We start from the raw sequence: 22,998 nt of genomic DNA, 5'->3' as shown, positions 1-22,998 counted from the left end.
CAGAGGCAGGTGGATCTCTGTGAGTTTGAGGCCAGCCTGGTCTATGGAGCAAGATCCAGGACAGAAACTCTGTCTCGAAAAACCAAAAAAAAAAAACAAAAAACCTCTGGAGCAGAAAAACCAAAAACTTAACTCCAATGTTTGACATCCAATCCAATTATCAAGCCTACAGCTGCAGTCAGGGATTCCAGAACAGCTGATCTGACCAGCACCCTTGCCAACCTGACCTGACTCCACCCCAAAACACAGAAGCCTCATTTTTTTCCAGTGTACATGAATTTTTACTGAGAGACTGTATGTGTGGTCACAGAAGTATCCAACCATACACAGCTCTGACCCACAACAGAACTTACAAATCAGCAACCAATGGGTGCTGGAGAGAGGGTTCAACAGCGAAGAGTACTCACTGCTCTTCCGGAGGACTCGAGCCGATTCCCAGCACCCACACAGTGGCTCACAACGACCTGGAACTCCAGTTTCCTGATATACAGGTGTACACATGCAGGCAAAACACTCCCACAATAAAATCTAAACATTAAGAGAAAAGCAACAAAAAGACACCCAAATGCGTGTCCACGGGAGGAGAGACAACATTGCTAAGAGCACGATTCTTCCCAATGACCTCAATTGAAGACAATAGGAACTGAAACACAAGCTTTTCGTAGAAGAGGACAATGTGAAAATTCATATGGAGATGCTGATTTTACGAGTTACTTGAAAAGCAGGGCTATAGCTCAGTAGTAGAACACTCGCCTTGCATGTACAAAGCTCAAGGTAGGCGGGGGAGAGAGCTCAGTGGGTAAAAGGTACTAATGTGCAAGTAGTTCTGACGGACAACCCAAATTCAAGTTAAAAAAACAACAGCGGGGTGGTGATGGTGCAAACCTTTAATCCCAGCACTCGGGAGGCAGAGGCAGGCAGATCTTTGTGAGTTCGAGGCCAGCCTGGTCTACAAAGTGAGTTCCAGGATAGCCAGGGCTGTTACACAAAGAAACCCTGTCCTCCCATCCCCCCCCCCAAAAAAAAAATCCAGATGCAGTGGCATACATCTGTAATCCTAGCACTCCTAAGGTCAGCTAGGAGGGTGAGACAGGAGAATCACCTGGAAGTTTAAGGACTAGCTAGTCTCGAGTATGTAGCACAGGCACAGAAATAAGACCCAGTCTCAGCAGGGCCAAAGGCCAGAACCGATTCCTCAAAGTTGTCTTGACCTCCATGTGTGTCATGGTGTTCTCTCTCTCTCACACACACACTTAATAAATACACATTTTAAAAAGCTACAATGGCAGTGCAGGAGTCATAGTGACCTCAGAGACAGAAGATGTGTTGGGGCTCTCTGGTGTCTCTGCTGGTGATGGTCCATGGCATCAGTACGGCCAGCCAGGAAGCTGACTTGGCAGTAGCTGACTATCCTGTGCACAGTGCCTGGTACCTCCAAGAGGGTGCTCAACAGTCCAGTAAATCTAACAGTAAGAGAAGATCTGAAAAGCCTTCCCACTGGAGGATGCCTTGGAGGCCTGTGATGGTCATCAACCTGCTAAGATTGAGACTCACCTTGGAGACAGGCCCCCGGATACATGGGAGGATTATCTAGATTAGGTCAGGCAGGAAGACCCACTCACTCTGTGTGTAGCGCCATCTCATGGGCTTTGGTACTGTGCTGAACTGAGGAGGAGAAAGGGAGTAGAGCACCCACTGGTGCTCAAAGCTGTTTCCTGACTGTGACGTGGTGTGATCAGCCACCTCAGGTTCCTGCTGCCGGGACTTGGCCTCAATGGAATATACCCCCTCTAACTGTAAATCAGAATAAAGCCAGCTCTTGCCTCCCAAGTTCTGGGATGCTTGAGCCTAAATTTCTATTGCTTTGAAAGCATCCTACCTGACACAGAATGAAGCAAGTTGGGAATTCAAACCAGGTTTCAACGTTACTGGAGTCCACACTTGTTTGCCACTTTCCACTTATTCAGAGGGGCAAATGCCTGCAATTCCACATGGAGGGGCTGAGCCGAAGAGGCTGGCTAGCAGCAGGCGCAAACAGCCGAATCCTAGACAACCTGGATGGGAGACTCAACTTCAAAAGCAGCTACTCAATCCGTTGGGTGAAATGGTCATACTTCAAACCCCACACTCTTGCATGAGTCAAGATGTAACAGGACAATGGCATTTTTATTTACAATTGGACCAGAAAAAGGCATACAGGCATTTTTTTAATTAAAAATAATGACGATGATTTAAAAAGTCAGAAAAATTGACAATGTTTGAAACCCACCCCCCAAATGAGAACCTTAGGGGGAAAATGCAAGATTTGAATGAACAAGTAACTCCCAATCACTTTCTACTTTTTGGGTTCCCTTTTCTCCAGCCTGATTCGTGGTGGATGCCGCTTGGTGCTGTGGAGTCACTGTGAGGCAAGATTGAGAGGTTCACTGATTGGACTGGTGATGGTGGCAGGTCCCCAGGAGGCTGGGGCAGTGAGGGGCAGGGTGTGTTCCTAGCATAAGCAGCATCCTGAGCTTTGTCTCCCAGCAGGGTCCCAAAGGACTGGAGCGAGGGTGAGTGGCTGTTGTTGACCCCTACACCCAGGGTGGGTTTGGTCTCTTGCTACTTAAGAGCAAAGTCTATGACTTGCACAAGGTTCATAGGGGCTGGGGTGGGGTGGAGGAGCTAGGCCAGGTACGTGAGCCTCCTTCCAACTTGGGGAGACTAGCTTCTTGCCTATTCCTAGAAACTGGGAAAGGAGCGATCCAACTTACCTTCCATCTTCCTTCTCTCAGAGAAGTTTTCTGGGTATCCCCAAAAGAACTTGCATGGGAGGAAGAGGGGATGGGTCTGGCTAAAAGAACTGAGTATAAATGTTGAGGCCAGGGGCCATGAGGAGAGATCGTCTCTCCCTGGCCACCTCAAGGAAGAGATCTGAGGACTCCAGACCTGAAAGTGAGGGAAGAGGAGGTCCACCATCATCCTTTAGAAAGAGTGGTGCCCCCTAAGGAAGGACTGGGGAACAATCTTGAGGGGCGAGCACCCTAGTGGCCTTAGCCACCTCTTCCCAGACACACACATGGGTGCTTGGCTCCAGGAACACTTGGCCCTGACCCAGGGCTTCTTGGCACGAGAACAGTTCGCTGCAGGTCTCATCTCTTCCTTGGTGGCCAGCAAACTCTGGCTGCTTTGATGAAGGAAATCCTGCTGTCCTAGGGAACCAGGACATGTCCTTGTAGTAACCAAGGCCGGGGCTTGCTCCCGGTCAAAACGATGACCAAAGGCCTGGCTGGAAGCCCTGTTTTGGGCGGCAGAGGGCAGGCTGGGGAAGAGAATGGGAGGAGGGGCCGGCAGGGGTTGGTTGGCACTGAGGCTACTGTCCGGGCTGGAGCTGTGCTGTGTCGTGGCATCAGTGGTGAGGATGGCACTGAGAGGCTTGGAGCCCTCACTGCAGGCCCTGGCGATCCCTCTTCCAGTTAGTGGTCGGGGAGCCAATAGCTCTGAGGAGCTGATGGGACAGTGACTAAAACCCCACATTTATCCATCCTGGATCTGTTAAAAAAAAAAAAAACAAAAAAAAACAAAAAAAAAAAACAACCAAAAAAAACCCCCCAAAAACCCAAACCAAAAAAAAAAAAAAAAACCCTGAATTAACAGGTCAAAAGACTCCTGCTGAAGGCGACTCTCACTGAAGAACTCCTACAGACTGGAATAAGATGAAGGAAATGCAAGGGAATCTACAGGCCCTCCTGCCCCCCATGCAGCCTGGGGATCTAGGAACACTGTGCCAGGAGTTACATTCCAAACGAGCAGGAGTTATTTTATTTGTGTGCCTGCAGTTCCCCACGCAGGGTGGCTTCCTGTCCGAGGATGGAGTGGGCCTAGCGTTGGTCCACCCACTCAGTCTATCTTGACAGCAGCATAGATCTTGCGGACAAACATGTAGGCTGCATAGAAGCCGATGGTCCCTGTGAGCAGCCAGAAGGACAGGACCATGAGGGCGGTGTAGCCGAAGTAGAGGAGCGAAGGGATGAACTCGACAATGTCCAGCTGGGGCGGTGATGGCAGAGAAAAGAGGGATGGATGTTTAATGCCAGGCAGCTATCAGCTATGACAAACTGTGACACCCACCCTGTGCTCGCTAGTTTTATGTCAACTTGACACAAGCTATAGTCATCTGAAAAGGGGAACCTTAACTGAGAAAATGCCTCCATAAAACCCAGCTGTAGGGTACCCCTCCGTGGCCTCTGCATCAGCTCCTGCTTCAGGGTTCTCGGCCTGTTTGAGTTCCTATCCTGACTTCCTTCAGTGAAGGGACTATGATGTGGAAGTGTAAGCCAAATAAACCCTTTTCTTCCCAAGATGCTTTTGGTCATGCAGCAGTAGATAAATAACTAAGATATACACCCACATCCCCTTGCCCGACTTTTATGAAACTGACACTTGGCAAGGTAAAAAGGCTCACAGTAAAGACTAACTTCCAACTGTACTAGGGCTAGAGTACTGCCTTGGGCCTAGTGACCTTGGGGGTCAGGGGGAGAACTCTATAGGTAGGAATGGACACAGCTGCCCCGCTTCCTGGTCCACTGTCCCAAAGCAGCACCACAATATTCCTGAACAGCTGGAGCAACATCAGAGTCTAGAGCGGGGAGGTGTGTAGAGGTGTTCACTTCTTCCAGGACTATGGAGCCATCATAAGTCTGCCTCAGTCTACATAAACTCCCGTGACCCTGAGAATGCTTGGCGTATCTCAAATAGCTCACAATGCTTTTTATCTTGGAGTACAATGGCCTCTTTTGTGACTAAGGTAGAGGTTAAAGGGATTGGTGGTGTGACGTCTGCTGGTAGAAGAGAATACAGCCCATCTGGAACCTTAGTATGTGGCCAGTGCACCAGGCCCTGACGGGGTCTGTTCTAGGGCTCATGGGCAGATACACAGTCACAAAATGTGACAAGCCCAGAAGAAAACAATAAAGAAAAATAAAATCAAAGAAATAAAATAATATAGGTCCCTGTCTGAGATCATCTAAGCCTAAAGGGGGAAGGTCATATTTATAGGCTCCCCTCAAAAGTCCCTGCCGTCTCTTAGGGTGTGTGTGTGTGTGTGTGTGTGTGTGTGTGTGTGTGTGTGTGTGTGTGTGTGTGCGCGTGCGCCTGCCTGCAGATAGGGTGAAGGAGGTAGGAGAAGAAAGGAGCAGGACAGTGGTCAAACCAGGAAGGGAATGAGCAAGAAGGAAGGACTGACAGGGTCCCAAGTTGAGACCTAACAACTTCCTAAACTGTGCAGCGACATCAGCCCAAGGATTCTTTTTGCGTGAGTCAGTTTCAATTAGGTTTCGGTTACCTGACAGTCACAAAGGTCTGGACTTAAACAGGCCATTGAGATGGGACCAGCCCAGGAATAAAGTCAAGATACAAGGCACACAGGGACAGGCTGAGGTGTGACCCGAGCCCGTCACCATGACAGGGGCTATCCAGTTAGAGAATGGGGGTGTCTGGAGGAAGAGCTTCTGTTACTGGAGGGCTTCAGCAGGGTCAGCAAACCTTGTCTGAAGGGCCAGAGAGCGTTTTTACTCCTGCCTCAGTTTTCTAGTTCATGTGCTTTACAACCACCCAACTGTCACTGCGGTGTGAAAGCAGCCAGAAGACACGTGAATGAATGTACATCGCTGTGTTCCAATAAAATGTTCTTCCAAGAGCAGACCCCAGGCCTGTGAGCTAGTCTGTTGACCTCTGAGGCAGATGTGAGCCTCTGTTGGGACTGCAGAAGCAGCACCAAGGAGCACTGCATTAGATGATCTGGGAAGTCCTCTCCACAACCTGTACTCTGGGGAGACTTGGACATTCCGAATTCACCCACTCGACCTGCAGCTCTTACTTTGCAAATACGACCTGGCTGCAGGCAGAGGATTGTTTGCCCTTGGGCTCTAGAGACCCTAAGTAAAGCATGCAAAATCAAACCTTCAGTGTTGGAGGTGAGGAACCCAAAAAAATCCTCCCTAAACCCCTCTAACTGGCCTATCTGGTTTTCCCTAGTTGCTAAGCCAGACTCCTGTTGATTACCAGCCCACGCTTAACCTGTGTGAACTCATGCAGCAAGCAGGCCTCCAAGACACAAGCCTAGTGCTGGTTCATTCTCTCTTCACCAGGCAGAGGCAAAGAGTACTTGAGTGAAGAGGAGGAGGCTACAGACACATGAGGGCTGATGTGGTTTCTAATGGGTATGTAAACAGTCTACCTTGGTCTTTCTGTGTATGTATTTGTGTGTGCACAGGGGTGTGAGGCCAGAAGTCAACACTGGGCGTGTTCCTCAGTCAATTTCCACTTTATTTCTCAGATAGGGCCTCTCAAAACCTGGAACTCACCAGACTGGGTTGGCTGCCCACAAGCTCCAGGCAACCTGTCTCCACTTCCTCAGCAATGTGTCTACAGATGCACGCTGCTGTTCTCAGTCTTTTATGTGGGTTCTGGGGTATCAAACTCAGGTCTTCTCGCTCACACAGAAACACCTTATGGACTGAGCCATTTCCCCAGACTGGTTTTTATCTCTATTCATTGCTTTCAACTGCTTTTACTTTCACGACGTTGTCCTTTTCCCCTAGGTCTTGAGGTAAACTTGTATTGTCAGCCTGACTTCCGAGGAGAAGCACTGCAGGTGACTCTCTGCCTCTGAGGCGTAGAGGGAGTGGTGGAAGCCCCGAGTGAGTGAAGTCCTGAGTGAATGTGCACGTTGACATGGGCACAGCCATGCCAAGGACTCCAACACCGGGCTCAAGAGGAATGGCAAAGCTTTCCCCACGAGTCTGAGTGTTTCTGAATGCTTCATCAGTGTGTGCAAAGACTAGCAACTGCATGCAGCCTCCTCCTCCAACCTTAGACTGCTTGCCTACACAGACCTCCTACCAAGACTAGCCAACCCGTCCCCTGTGCTGCAGCCATAACAAATGCACTGAGATCCAGGTTGACAGTGAAGTAGACCCCACCTGTTCCTGGCTTTCCAGTACTTGTGTCTGTCCTTTCTTCATTCCCTCACCACCCTAGCCAGGGTTCCAGGACTCAAGCCACATGGGTCACAGCAGAAATGGTCTTGCTACATACATACCTCAGGCTGGCATGTATAAACTTCAACCCCTCCAGACTCAGCCTCTCAGTGCTAAGGTCGTATTGCCTTTATGTTCCAAGTATCACACAGGTTTCTGCACACAGCACTCTCACTGTTGTTCAGATTGAAGGCTTGTTTCCCAAACACACCAGACAGCTCTAAATGGCTCAGGTCACTTCCACTTTGGGTATGAAAGCACAATCCAGACACTTGGCTTCCTTCCAACAGCCTCCTCCCCCACAACCATCCTGCCCCAGAGAAGGTTAAGGGGGATCTTAAGGAGGGTGGTACCTTGTTAACAAAATAAAAGATGGCATAGACCAGGACGTAGAATGCAGACCCCCCTGAGACGAGGAAATTCCTCCACCACCAGCGGTAATCCTAAGGAGCAAAGAGAGGAAGAGTCACCACCGTAGGCTCCAGGGTATCTTCCCACAAATCTCATGGTCAACAGAGGGGCTCAAGACTCTGGGTAAGAAGAGTCACATTTGGCAGGGTGGTGGTGGCTCACACCTTTAATCCCAGTACTTAGGAGGCAGAGGCAGGTGGACCTTCTGAGTTCAAGGCCAGCCTGGTCTACAGAGTGAGTTCCAGGACAGCCAGGGCTACACAGAGAAACCCTGTCTCAGAAAAAGAAAAAAGTCACATTTGGAACTTTGATTATGATGAAGTCCCATATCTGGACTAATTTCTAAAAACCACAGAATTACAAACTAAAATGGATAATTTTACTGCTTATAAATTATATCTTAACTTTTTAAAAGATCAATAGAAAAAAAAACAATAACATGTAACTTTGCTTGAGCAAATGTTTCTTATGGGTAAGGGTCAGTCAGTCAGTAGTGGTGACTCCCATACTAGTCTCTTAGTGGAAGACCTGGCTTTCAGTCCAGGCTGGTAGTGGCTCTGGGCTGGCCTACCCTTCTGCACACAGGGAAGACAGGTCAACAATCTGCACCTAACTGGAGAGGATGTGATGCCGACAAATCACAGCCATGCAGAGAGGTGGGCATCATGAATTCCAGTGTAGAGGAAAATGGTTTGGGCAGGGGAGCAAGATAGCCCAAGGAGGTACTCACATGGTATATCCACCCTCTGCAGTCCCATGGGGATGGTCAGTGTTGGATCTGTCCCATCCCACCCCCGCCTACTGGTCTACCCCTCACCTCTGCACACAGTTGGAAGTACACCATGACGATGCTGATCTGTGAACAGGACACCACCAGGATGATGAAAACGAGGAACAGGAAACCGAAGAGGTAATAGAACTGGTTCTCCCAGATTGCCTGTGGGCACAGAGATGGCCTCAATGGCCTGTGCTCAGCAGCCACTTCCCCAGAACACCTCCAACAGGGCTCCTCTAGGGAGGGCTGGTGGCGCAGGTGACTAATGTTTGGGTGGACTCCAGACTAAAGCTGACGGCATTGAAGATAATTACTACCCCAATCAAAATTATACAGCACTGCTACCACTGAGGCACAGTGCACCCCACACCAGGTGCATGCTTTATCACCACACACAGACCTGTGTAACCTTGGCCTTTTTTGAAAAAAATCTTTTTAGTGAAAAAATTTTTTTCATACAATATATTTTGATGTTTTCCTTCTCTCTCAATTCCTCTTGGATGTTCCCCACCTAATTTTTTATGTTCTTTTTGTCTCTCTTTTAAAAAAAGACAAAACAGCTGGGCAGTGGTGGAGTATGCTTTTAATCTCAGCCCTCAGGAGGCAGAGGCAGGTGGATCTCTGAGTTCAAGGCCAGCCTGGTCTACAGAGTGAGTTTCAGGTCAGCCAGGGCTACATAGAGAAACCTGTCTTGAAAAACCAAACCAAACCAAACCAACCCCCCCCCCCACCCCCCGCAAACCAACAAAAAGACAAAACAAAAACATCAACAACAATAACCAAAACCAACCAACCAACAAACAAAAAAACAAGAAACACCCCCCAACCCCTGCAACGAAAATCAAAATAAACCAATTAAGAAAAAAAAAAGGCTCAAACAAAACAAAGCAAAACGAAACCAAGATTCTACAAAAATAGCATTGAGTTTGTTCTGTGTTGGCCAACTACTCCTAACCTTGGCTTTTCTTCTTTTTTTTCAAGACAGGGTTTCTCTATGTAGACCAAGCTGACCAGAGATCTGCCTGCCTCTGCCTCCCAAACGCTGGGATTAAAGGTGTGCACCACCACACCTGGTCCTTGCCTTTCTTAAAAAACAGTTTAAGCATTGTTTTGTAGGTATGAATGCTTTGCTTGTATGTACGTCTGTGCACCACGTGCATGCCTGGTGCCCCGAGGCCAGAAGAGAGCACTGTATCCCCTGAACCTAGACTTCTAGATGACTGTGTACCCCTGTGTGGATGCTGGGAATCAGGTTCTCTGGAAGAGCAGCCGGTGAGGAACTTAAGTGCCGAGCCATCTCTGCAGCCCCAGCCTGGCCTTTTATAGCTGAGGAAGTCAAAGCTCTGGTGACTGGTTCAGGGTCCCAAGACACCAGGAGAGCCCACGGAACCTACTCTGGGGACAGAGCCGCAAACAGCTGTGGTTATCCTAGGTAGGGAGGGAAGGACTACTCTTGTGGAACAGCAGAGGCCTACAGAGCACTGACAGGACGGGCACCACTGGGCTGGACAGCTGCGTCAGCTGCACACGTGCCCTGGAACCCTCCTGCTAGCTTTCATGTTGGCACTTCTAGGCAGGAGTGCTCACCATCATGGTGGTAGCATTTTCTGAATGCTGAGCCTGTTTCCATTTGTTCCAGTCTCACAATGATCCTGACAGTTGGGGATCCTTCTGTCTGCTTGCCTGAAGTTTTGGGTAAGAGATTGGCAGGTGAAGAGGGTGAAGGACTCAGGAATGGAAGCAGATGCAACAGTGCTATCAATCAGCGTTGCAAATGACTGCATCACTGAAGCAGCTTCCATGTGCTGAGCCTTTTCCATGCATCAGCCCCTCATGCACGGCATGTCTCCATTACCTCTCACAACTGTCCTGACAGTCAGGACCATTATCAACTTTAAGGGTGAAGAAGGGGGCTCCTGCAACTTCACAAAGAGCAGGAAGCAGAGTGGCTAAGTGAGGGCAAGAGGTCAGGCTCCTGTGGCGAGGGCTGCACGTAGAGAGGCGGGAAGCCAGCAGTACTCACACTGAAGATGAAGAACAGCTCGATGAACATGGCACCGAAGGGCAGGATCCCAGCCATGAGGATGCTGCAACAGAGAAGGAATGTTAACAGTGCACAGTACAGAGAATGCCTACATGGCGGCAGTTCTAAGGCTTTGTCATGTTGTGACACCAGTATTTCTTCTTGAGAAAAGAGCAGGGGCACAAAACGCTCTTCAGTTCATAGGTGGGAACTCAGGTAGAATGGTGGGTGACCTGCCCAAGGTTCAGGTGGTCATCTTTTTTATTTCTTTTAAATACAATTATTCCATGTGGCCTTTTGGTTTGGGGATATTGGGGATTGAACCTAGGGTAGTATGTAACTTAGGTAAGTAAGTATTCTGCCACTGAGTTTTATCCTCAGCTTTTCTACCTCTGCTTCCCTGACCTAGTTTCTAGGTACTACATCAAGCAGTTACTAGTTTCTAGTGCTACATCAAGTCGGTAGCGCTCGCCTTCACTGTGGCATGAAAGTAAGCTTGCAGGCCATCCAACACTAATGCACTTGCTGCTGGTACAGGGTGATCTCAGCACCCTTCTGGGAAGGTAGCCTCTTTATGCTCTCCTAAGGAGATGTCTTAGGAGAGGACTAGGCCTTGCCCACCCTGGAAGTCCCCGGTTCACCTCTGCCAAAACTCACCCCACAAATCGATTCATGTACCACCGTTGTTCAGGGATCTGTCGGGGAATCTGGTTTGTTCGCACAGGGTTGTCATACGGCTGCTTGCGGAAGCCGAAGTAGTAGCCCAAGTAGACGAGGGGCAAGGAGATCCCAAACCACATACACAGCAAAGCCACCATGGTGGGAAATGGTACCTGTGGACACAGTGCTGTGAGGCCCCCAGAGGCCCTGGTACCTAGCATAGAAGCCATGCAAGCGGTGGTGGTGAGGGGGGGTGGGCAGCTCTGGGCTCCAGGGAAGGAGAAGCCGCATGCGCAGCAGGGCCACTGTGGTGGGGAAGGTCCAGCAGACCTTTCCGCCCCAGGGCTCCTGGCCTGAATCTCAAGGCCAAGAATTTCCTGTGGGAGAGCAGAGTGTAGCCGGGGCCATGTGAGCTTCCAGTGAAGATGGAACCTCAGCACCCCAGGAGCTCGTCATCCAGGGAAGTGGGAACTGAGAACTCCAAGGAGCCGTGAAGAGCCAGAAAGAAAGGACACAACATGAGGTCTGCTGAGTGAAGAGAACAAGGGAAAAGGCAAAACTGCTCCAGTTTGGTTAAAATGAAACACCACAAATTCTTCCAACTGGGGAAAAGCAGGGCATAGGCCTGGAGTTATAAAAGGATTCCATTTTAATAAAATTCATTTTTTAGACAGGGCCTCATGTATCCTAGGTTGGCCTTGAACCCACTATGTAGCCAAGGATGACCTTGAATTTCTGATCCTCTGTCTCCACCTCCTGGGTGCTGGGATTAGAAGGCATGCACTACCACGGTGAGTTCATGAAGTGCTGGGGATGGCACTCAGAGTTTCAAGCATGCTAGGCAAGCACTCTATTTCCTGAGCTACTACATCCTATGGCCCCACATTCAATGCCCCTACAATAAAAAGTTCACAGTACTTCCTTGGATGGGTCTGGGAGTTGAATGAGTTTCTCCCCTTCCTCACCATCTGTATAGTCATTTTCTCTAAGACTTGTACAAAAAGAAGTGTTTACATTCCCATATTGAGATGAGACTGTAAGCCTGTGCAGCCACTCTAGAAATCAGTATAAAGTAAAAATAGAACTACAATGTGGCCCAGCTATACCACTTGGGTATACACATAAAGGATTCTAAGTCTAACACCACAGAGTACTTGCACATCCATTTACTGCTGCACTAGTCACAATAGCCAGGAAATGGAACTGTACAGAAGATAAAGAGAATGAAATAATGACAATTTGCAGGCAATGGATGGAATTAGAAACCATTATGTTAAAATAAGCCAGACTCCAAAAGACAGATACTGAGTGTTTTCTCTTACACGTAGGACCTAGACTTGAAATTTCGTGGGTATATATGTGTATGTGTAACTTGTGAAACTAGAAAGGAGATCATTAGACGGAAGGAAGAGATCTTCAAGGAGGGGGAAGTAGGGTAATGGAATACATGTGATAAGAAAGCAGAAGTTGGGAGTTAGTGGGGGAAGGAAGGGGACCAGCCAGAGGGGGAGGGGATAAGGAGAAGGGCAGTGGGTGAGGGGAATGAATGAGAACAAAGTATAGTGATACATATGTGTAAAATGCCATAGTGGAATGTATTACTTTGTATGCCAACCTAAAAAATCAATAAAAAAGAGAGCATGTTACATGTTTAGAACAGCATTTATTACAACAGCATAATCTGTCTGTTATAATTTTTAAATCACCATCTCATTTGAAACATCCCTGTTGAAGGAAAAAGACTGAAAGAACATCTATCTATCAAAGACCTCTGCAGTGTTTGCCTGAGTGGCTCCACTGGGTTCTGTGCTCTCCAGACAGTCCACCATGAATACTGAGGCTTCCGAAGCTGCTGGGACGAAGAAGCAGTCTGCACTCCAACCCTATCCAGAGCCCTTAGCAGATGCGTACTCTCAGCACACTAAGCGAGGTGGCAAACACCTGTCCACTTCTCCTGCAGTCCTGAGAATGGACCAAAGGGCCCACACTCCCACGTGCCCTCAGCCACAGAGCCTGGAATTCCATTCAGAGTCCGAGAAGCTGCTGGCAACAGCACAGCCTGGGGCTAATGGGTACTCCACTCTGGAGTGTGCTGACAGGAGCGGAGGTGAACCCTCTGACCTTATCTACTCACACCAAGCAGCTCTCACTTGGTTGAGACATGGGGAATTCCCCAACTGGCCCCTGGAGTGTGGAAACCTCCCTTTAGAGAAGTGAGCTCTGGCCAGCTGTTTCAAAGCCTGCAGAAAGGCCAGGGCCAGGGCCAGGGCCAGGGCCAGGGCCAGGGCACTGGCAGATGACAGACGGGCAATGCTGGGGAAACCCCAGCCAACCCTCCACCCCTACAGCTGGGAACAGAACTCCGGGGACTCAGAAAAGGGAAGGGAAGAAGGGAACAACAGGAAGTGACCTTAGGGAGTAGGGCTGAGCAAGGAGAGGGGCGGGACACTGGGGGAAGGCACTTACTGCTCCTGACGAGTGCTTTCCCCAGATGAAGCAATTCAACACAAAGCAAATGCCGAACACCACACCGGGATACAGTGTCGCCGTCTGTGAGCAAGAAGGACAGGTTGGCTCCTTCTTGGTCTCTGGGGGATTCACAGACCAGAAGACCAGAGGCTTCATGCCATCTGGTCCTTTGGGTTCAGCTCAAGCAGGTCCTGCTCTATGAGACACTTTGTAGAACCCTGAAACTACCTTGTCCTTGTCCTCATCCCACTTTCTTTCTTTCTTTTTTTTCTTTCTTTCTTTTTTTTCTCGAGACAGGGTTTCTCTGTGTAGCTTTGCGCCTTTCCCAGAACTTGCTTTGTAGACCAGGCTGGCCTCGAACTCACAGAGATCTGCCTGGCTCTGCCTCCTGAGTGCTGGGATTAAAGGTGTGCGCCACCACCGCCCGGCCTCACCCCACTTTCTAATTACAGATGGTACCCAACTTAGTAAGGTTCTGCTTAGGATCTTTTGAATTGGTGATGGACTGACAGTCTAAGGCATTCAGTAGCAACCACACTGCATTTGGTGTGTTAGATGCACATTCATCTCAGGACACCATCGACTGAGATGGAACCTCAGAGACAAAGGAGCACCTGCATGCAGCTTTGTTGCCTGATCAATGTCTGTCTCCCCAATCACTCCAAATCCTGTCCTCTGCTGTATTCTCATCACACAACACAGTAGCTACTCAATTAAGTATTTTCATCATAAATAAATTAATATAACACTATTAGAAAATATATATGTCTAGGCTCTGCTTAAAATAACAGTTCAGTTTTAATGGCATCTTAAGGATGGCAACTGTGGGCTCCACTTGTATCCTCTCACTTGACCCTCACTACGGGTTTAGAAAAGACTCTGTTAAAAGATGAGGGTATCCCTCCACTCCACAGTTTATCAATGGTGAGCAGAGGTGGGAATCTAGACAGCCTGCCTCCAAAGCCACTCTTGATATCCTGCAATGTAATCTCGTCAGTCATGGGCTAGAAGCCAGGCACCGAGCACCAAAGCCACAGGCTTACACTGAGTCTCATTCTTCCACACCAGGATCTAGGCATCCAGGTGGATCACCAAGCACAATGACCAAGGCCCCCTTATCTTGAGCAACCAGCACTCAAACTGCACTAATTCCTCTCTGGCTCAGGGTTGTCCCCACCCAACAGCTAGTCACTGCTCCTGCAGATTCTTGTCCCTGGGCCTTCATGTGGGTCATCAACACCTTGTGGTATGAGTGTACCAGGGCTATATGCTGCAAAGGAGATGCAACCATGCCACCGGAGATGGGAAGCAGAGGCTCAGAGGCTGTTCGTGATTATCTGTCAAGAAGAGCCAAGTCAAGACTAGGATCTTGGCAATTCAAGAATCTTGGGTGCTACTTAAAATCTTCAAGGCCCAGTTCCAACGTCAAGATGTCTTTTCCTTTTTGTTCTTTTTCATTCTGCGGTGTAGCAGAGAATTCCTCATCTTCCTTTCTGGCTGAAACTTATAGTCTGGACACCAGGTCTGATATCAGGCGCAGAAAGAGGACGAAAGTTCCTGGGAGAACCACAGCCCTGCACTACCCCATTTCTATGGACTTTTCTACCTCCAAGATGTCTCTTCACTCTGGTGGTTGGCATGCTGGCTAGCTGTTACCCAAGCCTGGCCTTGTTCTCTGGCAGGCAATTCTTTCTAGTCTGCTGGGCATGGCATCCTCCTGCGATGTTGCTGATGGCTCTGAATCCGCTATTCTCTTGCTTGAGCCACTGGACAATGCAAGCTAAAAGTCACCCAAGTTCAATCCCCTTAGCATTTTATGGACGAAGCATCTGCAGCTCTGAGAAACCCTTTTATAAGCTTAAGAGAGCCTTCTAGAACTGTTGACTGTGGGCCCTAGCCTAAAAAATCTCCACTGGGGCCTGCCTATGCTCCTGAGCAGTGTAGGGAGAGTGTCTCAGGCCCTACCAAACGCTGGGAGGAGGAGGAGGAGGGGGAGGGGGAGGACACTTACACAGAATGCTCCTTTCTTCCACCGATGGCCTTTTAGAGTTCGGTAGAGACGGCCAGCTGAAAACCCACCAAATACCCTGTTGTGGGAAAAGGCAGAAACCACAATGAGGGGTCTTGTAAATGGTGTGAAGCAGGCTTGTGCCAGGCCCTGGGAACAGCCTCCCATACACTTACCCCATGAACATGAAGAGGAAGCAGGCAGTGGTCATGAGAGCTCCCCGGCTGGAGGGCGACAGCATCCCAAGCATGGCCACAACTGCAGAGGGAAGCAGAGGGCAAAGTCAGGATCAGGGTGTCTATCTGGCCTGAAGCTTCTGATGGGCAGACTCACAGGACGCTAGACAAATGGGGCTAGAAGAGACCCCCTTCCTCCTTGGCCTTTGTAAGAGCACGGTTCTCTTCAGAAAAAGACTGGGTTATAGCTGGGCTTGGGGCTGGAGCAGCTGCTAGGCCTTGGCTGTCTGAATCTAACCACAGCTTCTAGTCCTAAGAGTCCTTGGAATGAACCACATAATGGGCCGAGAGCATTCTGAATGCCTACAAGCGGAATGTAACTTGACTATGAAAGACGGAAGTTAGTCTCTCCATGTTTTAGACAAAGAAACTGAAGCCCAACAAGACTAAGCGGCTATCTGGTCACAAAGTTTAAAGGCATGAGGGTGAGGTACACACTTAGGCAGACTGACTCCAGACCTGTCTGTAAGTATGAGAGATTAATTAGTAAGGGGTTTCTATATTAATGAGAAAAGTCCTGCTGTACGGTGGCACAGGCAGAAAAAGGGAGAGTTCATCTTAGCCTGGGCTACATGTAAGACCCAGCCTTGAAGGGAAAAAAGAGGGGAGAGGGAGGGACCTGAGTTTGGGCTAGCTGCTTACTCTAAGGACAGACTGAAGTTAGCCTCTTAGTACTGATGTGCGCTTGCTTCCCTGACCAAGTTCTCAGGATGGCTCTTATGTGAACAGAGCTGAAAAACAGGGAGGAGAATCACCACTGCCAGGGCTTGGGGCTGCTGTCCAGAAAGCCTGCTCCTGGGAGATAAGCCTACAGTGGCTATGCCTCCAGATCAGGCCACGTTCCTCTGATCCCCATACCCCGTCTACGTGGCCCACTCACAGATCACGATGAGGATCATGCAGAAGAGCTGAATGCCTGAGCCCAGCAGAGAGCTGAGGATCATGGGGTACTGGGGTGGCCTGAAGACATCACCATGCACAAGCTTCCACCCAGACTCCTCCATAGTGTCTTCCTGCAGCAAAGGGCAGAGAGCGAGGTAGGTTTGTGTGGACAGGGAGGCTCCTGCAGGGAACACCCCCATAGACCCAGGCTGCTCCATCAAACCAGCACCATTCTGCCACAGGCTTCTCAGAGGAATGCTACATGGGGAAAGGAGGCCAAGAACAGGATGCTTGAAGCTGCAGGAAAAAAGTTCCCTAATTCCACAAAACAAGAGAATGGGAAACAATGCAAATACCAGCATTGTTAAGTTAACTAAAATGTTAACTTAATAGTCTTGAGTTGTGAGAGTCTGAAGAAATTTACTTTTTCTGATTATCAATAAAAGATGCATTTACTTGTATAAAAAGTAGTATATGTCATGAAATTCAAATGAATTTAAAGAAACAGAAAATGTTTAGTATATAAAAAAATTAAAAACACAGAAAAGGCCAAGTGCAGTGGTATACACCTGCAGTCTTAGCACTTGGGAGGGTAAGGCAGAAGGATTGAAGAGTTCAAGGTCAGTCTGGGCAATGTGACAAGAGACTGTTTCCCAACCTATGTGTTCACACAGACGCATACTTTTCTATATGGTAGAAAGATCTAAACAATAAAATAACCTATATATGTAAGTAATGTTTACACATTAACATAAAATGATACCATTGTTTTCTTTAGTCTTGTTTCTTTTATCTATGTTTATTCATGTACACACATGAATAGTTTTTAAATAATAAATAGAGGGTCATACCACGTACTTTGTTATTTTCAAGTGATATATGATTTTGAACATTTCTCCATATTAATTTTTTTCTTTTTGTTTTTTGGAGACAGGGTCTCACTTGTGTATGGAACTAACTCTGTAGACCAGGCTGTCCTGGAACTCAAAGATCTGTCTGCCTCTGACTCCTGAGAGCTGGGATTAAAGGTGTGTACCACCATGGGCTCTCATATCAATTCTGCTAACGATTTTGTTCGGGTGTATATGTTCCTGTGTATGTACATGTGAGGTCAGAGGTCAACCTTGGGCATCTTCTTCAATTGCTCTCCACCTTATTTTTTGAGACACAGTCTCTGGACTTGGGGTCCGTCTGTCTGGTCCTTCAGCAGGGTTACAGATGCATGCTGCCACCCCTAGCTTTACGTGGGTACTGGGAGTCCAAACTCAGGCCCTCCTGCTTGTGTGGCAAAGCCAGCACATCACCCACTAACCCACCTCCCCAGCCCGCAGTCAGCACTGCACAGAAGAGAAAGAAAGAAGGCGGCGGCTTATGTGGTGGTGTATGCCTGTGCTCCAGCATTAAGAGGCTGAGGTAGAAGGATCTCCAGTTTGAAAGAGCCCAGGTAACACAGTGAGACTCTGTCTCAAAAAAAGAAAAGAAAAGAAAAGAAAGTCTGTGCTATTGACCTGTCCCAAGACCACTCTTATGACAGTTTGAATCTGAATTGTTTTTTTTTTTCGGGGGGGGGGGGGGGGGGGGGGCGCTATTTCTGAAGTATAAAAAAAAATTTCAAACAAGACGTGTTGGCTCACGTCTGTAATAATAACACCACCAATACTAATCTCAACAACAAATATTGAAGCATCATGTCATTATCATACACATTGTCTATGTGTAATTTCTTGTCTGTAAATACCTAAGAAATGTTCAGAACATAAGAAATTTAGGATTTTTTATTTTTTATTGTTGGTCGTGTTGATGGTGTTTTTTTTTTTTCTTTTTTTGGATACTTGTTGACTTGAACTCACTATATAGATCAGGCTGACCTTGAACTCATACAGCTCCATCTGCCTCTGACTCCCAAGAAACAGGCATGAATGACCATGCTGGGCCTTGCTGTTTTTAATACAGGGTCTTGTTAAGGAGCCAAGTCATCTCAAATTAGAGATTCTCCTGCCTCAGTCTACTGAGTGCTAGGATCACAGGTACATAATATTATGCCTGGTTCTAGTTTTGAATAAAAAAACGTTGTATTTATTTATTGAAGTGTGTGTGGGGAACATGTATGCATAACAACGTGTCAGAGGACAATTTGTGGGAGCTGGTTCTCTGCTTCCACCATGTGTGTTCTAGGGCTCAAACTCAGGTTGTCTGGCTGGGTGGCAAGCACCTTGACCATGATGTGCCATCTCAAAAACTCTACTTTAAAATTTTAAAATGACAAATTAACCAAGTTTTCTTTCTGTGAATTCTTCCAAATCTACCACTTTGGGTGATTAGGAAACGTTTTTGTTTTTCCTTTTCAATGCCTTTGAGGTTTATTCTATGATCTCTCTCACACACGTGTGCATGCACATGCGAGCACGCAGGCCTGGCAGGTGGAGAGCCCTACTGTTAGCTCGGCCTCCCTCTTCCAGTCCATCCCGCCCAGCCAAGACCTCGTACAATGTCATCCTCCTTGTTGTAGTTGGCGATGTCCTTCCGCAGGGTCCGGATAATAATCATGCTGAGGATGCCTGCAAACGGCAGGGAGGGGGTAGTGGTGAGCACTGCTAACAGTGGTCTAGCCCCAGGCCCTTTTCCAACAGGGCTTGGTCAGGAGGCCACCCCAAACCCTCCCACACAAGTAGTCCACCCCAGCTGAGAAGGGGGTGTGAAGAGAAGGAAACTGAGATGGGAGAGATGGCTGCAGGGAGGAGAGTTTACTGGAAATGTCCTGAATGATGGACTTCCACCCATGCATCAAGACTCACCTGGGGTACCTTTACCTCTCTCTATCCCTCAACAGTTCAGGGTACACCACTATCACGCTGCCTCATTTGTTCTGTCTCCCTCTCTAGGTAGCAGCATGGTCAGGAAATAGGCTTCATGACCCCGAGCTCACTTTATGCTTTTAGACTTAGCTCGTAAAGCCAGGGCGGCAGCCAGCCCCTGGGTAGGCAGTGGATAAGCAGGAGCCGCTGCTCCCATTGCCTCTCACAGGATGGAAACAATTGTCCTCATTCTACCTCTGCCCAACATTTTCTCCACCCAGCTTTCTGCCAAGCTTGCTTCACGGCAGAACCACGCTTCTGGGGTTGTTGAATGAGTCAATGACTGCACAAACGTTTCTGCTTTTCTCTAGCAAGCTCACCAGATCAGAGACCAATTCCTGTGCATTGCCATACACATGAGGCCTAGCACAGGGACATGGTGACTGACTGCGTTGACCACACCTGGCCCTGACAACACCCTAGAAATTCCCCTTGGGTCATGTGCCACCTCAGGGCCACCATTCCACCTTCACTACTCAGAGCTCTCACCTGACAGGAAGAAGACCACGACGACAGAGTTAATGATGGAAAACCAGTGGATCTGCACATCACTCATGGTTAGGTAAGTGTCCCAGCGAGAGGCCCATTTGATGTCACTTTCCTAGCAGGCAGGAGGAAGCAGAGTCAGGTCTCGTGTTGGACAGAGAATCCCAGCCCAGAGCAAACCCTCCTCCCCTGGCCAGAGCAGGCATTCTGTCTCACCTCCCAGTGCACAGAGTAGGTGAAGTACAGCTGATTCTCCTTAGTGGGGTCAATTTCTTGGGGTGAGGAGTTGGTCCCCTCAGGTAGAATACATGAACTCTTCTCATCTGTTTTGAGGTCTGTGAGAGACAGAGATCCAGTCTGCTCTCACAGTGGCCAGTGCTCTCCCCCAGGCAGGGCAGCTCTGCAGAGGGCTCAAGGTTGCCCTGCCTTCAGGGTTGAGTGGAGGTTGTGAGCATAAAGTGGAGGTTGTGACTTTTACAGCTACACTCCCTGGAGCCCTGGCTTTCCTAAGGGACTTCAGGAGTAAAAAGGTGTGTACGTGGGGGAGGGAGGGAGAGTCTAATTCCCTCCGTCCAAAAAGCAGTTGGCCTTCTACATTGGACCCCAGCCTCCACTGACTCATTCGCATTCAATCAGGCCCACTCAGCACGCGCCACTGTGGCTCCTTCTGTTTGCTCACTTACTCAGTCATCTCTACTACTTCAGGAACCCAACCGTTCCCAAGCCTTCCTCTTTCATTCACTCATTTGTTTGCTGCCATTCATCACCTCATCTAGTCAACCAACATATGAACACCAACCATGGGTCAGCACCGTGCTGTCAAGAAAAGGACAGAGTGTAATCTTGAAGAGCTACCGAGGATGTAAGAGAACGCTAAAAAGAAAAAAAAGATCATCTGTAAATGCCGAACTGTGCTTGTGATATTCACAGGAGAGGCAGGACAGTCCTTAGAGATCAGGTTCCATGCTTTATGACTGCTTTATGTGGAAAGTCATGTTCCACACTTTTTCAAAAAGCCAGAAAATCACCACTGTGGACAAAAGGCTTAGAATGGTGATTCATGCCTGTGATCCCAGAGGTAGGCTGGAGACAGAGCTCAGTAGAGCACTTACCTAGAATATGTGAGACCCTAGGTTTGACTCTTGGCACATGAAAAGAAAAGGCAGAGGCAGGAGGATCCATGGGTTCAAGGCCAGTTTGGGCTACATGGTGAGATCCTGCTTCGGGAAGAAAACAAAAGGCAAAGTACGGTGATGCAAGCCTTTAATCTCAGGACAACCAGGGTTATATAGCAAGACCCTGTCTCCAAAAAAAAAAAAAAAGGAGGAGGCAATGGTGGTGGCGGCGGCGGCAGAACAAAAAAGCAAAGTTCTACCAAATCCTGTGTGGCCACCGGGACTGAAGCTCTTCAACTCCTGGTCTACTGCTGACCCTGGGCAGTTTTAGTCTGGCCCATCACCCACACGGAGGGAGACAGTAACCTGCGACCTGCTTCCCAGTGGCTTTCCCTGTACTTTCATCCCTTGTTCTTCACTCAGGCACACTGGTTCTTGGGAAGAGGTGCCACAAAGCCTTGATCTGCTATTTGGTCTTGGCCAAGTCACTAACCTCGTGAGCCTCTGGTTCATCTGGTTCCTCATCTACAAGCACCTCTAATCTCCTGGAGTTGCTGGGAGGTGGTAGGCTTACATGGTCCCCAGCCCACAAGACAGTAAGCACATGTCTCCCTCATTCCCAGCCTGCTCTCTTGGGGTACAGTGGCCTTCTCGGGATGAACCTATGTGCCATACCTGGGCCTGCCAGCCAATGAAGTGGTGAGAACGTGAGAAGACCCTCTGTATGGAAGCCCAGGCCCATCCAGCCCTGCCCCTCTGGTGACACCTCCCCACTCACCCTCCAGCCTGATGCTCTGGGGAATCACCTCGAAGCGGACGACACGGTATGTGTGTTCCTGGTCCTCTTCCATGTCCTCCCGGTGGTAATAAAGGATGAATGAGAGGTGATTGTGCAGGTAGATCTACAGCAGAACAACAGAGAATAACAAAGAGCTAGCAGCCCCAAGCCAGAAAGTTACTCAGGAAGCCCACCCCAAACACTAGAGCCTTCCTCTGTCCAGGTCTTGACTGATCAGCCTTCTGAAAACACTGCTCTAGTCACACTCCACTCTTGCTCTGACACCTACTGTGGCTTCCTGGAACTCAGATAAAACCCAAGTTTCCTTGGCCTGGCTGTCAACTGTCTTTTTTTTTTTTTTTTTTTTTTTTTTTTTTTTTTTTTTTTTTTTTTAAGCCAGCATATAAAATAATGGTTTCATTATGGCATTTTCATACACATTCTGTTCTTGTCTTGCTCAACCAATGCCCTACCAATTGTCACATTAGCTCACCTGGGCTCTGCAGTCTGTCCCTGCCTCACAAGCAGTCCCTACCCTGTACTTCCACCCACAGCATCCCAGCAACTGGGGGATGCTGTCCTTCCTCGACTCCACTCAGCCCAACTCTTTTCTAAAGCCCCTTCGTCCCCCACGAGGCCCCGAATGCACAACAGCTCCCTGGCTAGTGGAAAGCAACCAGGAATCAAGACTCAGGGCCTCACACCACCAGTTCTCTCGAAATTAGGACAAGGCCTCTATGCCACAAAGGAATGTCAGCCTTTTATTCCCTGGGAAATCAGATGAAGGACACAGTTATGATCTATGTCATTACTAGCTTACTTCCAGGATTTGTGTCATGAAGTGTACACACAGACTGATTGTCAAAACTGCACGGATGAGATACTGAGACACTGGACTAAGGACACTCAGATCACTAGCCAAAGGTGGATGAAGGAGTCAGCCCAGGAAGTCTACAGTGTGTTCTTGATCATAGTGTGGGCTTCTCTCCTGTGCACTTTAGAAGTTCCAGGTTTCCTTTCTAGTTTTAATCTTACAGAAACAGAATCTAATATTCTAGTGTCAATCCCTTTATCTCTTATAGTATATGCTGGAGCCAGTCCAAAGCCGCAGAATTCTCACAGGCTGTACACCGTGAGGCACTGGCAGAAATGTATTCTGGTTGACGCCCATTAAAAGAATATATATATAAATAAAAATCTGTGTGTGTATACACATCTCAGCACATGTGATGGTCAGAGGACAGCCTGTGGGAGTCGATTCTCCTTCTGCCTCTTGGGTAC

The 22,998-nt window shown here is 48.5% G+C and overlaps 1 protein-coding gene across 3 annotated transcripts in view; it reads right to left on the bottom strand.

Annotated features, from left to right (window-relative positions):
* Window positions 1–2,147: 2,147 nt before the first annotated feature.
* The window catches only part of Tm9sf4 (transmembrane 9 superfamily member 4), a 47,289-nt gene continuing 26,438 nt past the window's right edge, over window positions 2,148–22,998 (bottom strand). For all 3 annotated transcript variants that reach the window (XM_028887430.2, XM_028887428.2, XM_028887431.2), the window contains 13 exons: window positions 21,718–21,841; window positions 20,041–20,159; window positions 19,828–19,939; window positions 18,971–19,041; window positions 16,482–16,614; window positions 15,542–15,623; window positions 15,369–15,444; window positions 13,355–13,438; window positions 10,886–11,061; window positions 10,229–10,292; window positions 8,248–8,367; window positions 7,373–7,462; window positions 2,148–4,029 (listed from right to left, as the gene is read on the bottom strand). In XM_028887430.2, coding sequence (XP_028743263.1) covers window positions 3,880–4,029; window positions 7,373–7,462; window positions 8,248–8,367; window positions 10,229–10,292; window positions 10,886–11,061; window positions 13,355–13,438; window positions 15,369–15,444; window positions 15,542–15,623; window positions 16,482–16,614; window positions 18,971–19,041; window positions 19,828–19,939; window positions 20,041–20,159; window positions 21,718–21,841 — 1,401 coding nt within the window. In that variant the 3' untranslated portion in view covers window positions 2,148–3,879. The remainder of the gene's footprint in view (window positions 4,030–7,372; window positions 7,463–8,247; window positions 8,368–10,228; window positions 10,293–10,885; window positions 11,062–13,354; window positions 13,439–15,368; window positions 15,445–15,541; window positions 15,624–16,481; window positions 16,615–18,970; window positions 19,042–19,827; window positions 19,940–20,040; window positions 20,160–21,717; window positions 21,842–22,998) is intronic.

Source organism: Peromyscus leucopus, chromosome 4 (genome assembly GCF_004664715.2).
Source record: "Peromyscus leucopus breed LL Stock chromosome 4, UCI_PerLeu_2.1, whole genome shotgun sequence".
NCBI classification, from domain to species: Eukaryota; Metazoa; Chordata; class Mammalia; order Rodentia; family Cricetidae; genus Peromyscus; species Peromyscus leucopus.
Note: the sequence above shows the minus strand (reverse complement) of the source record. Positions and strands in the feature narration are given on the sequence as shown.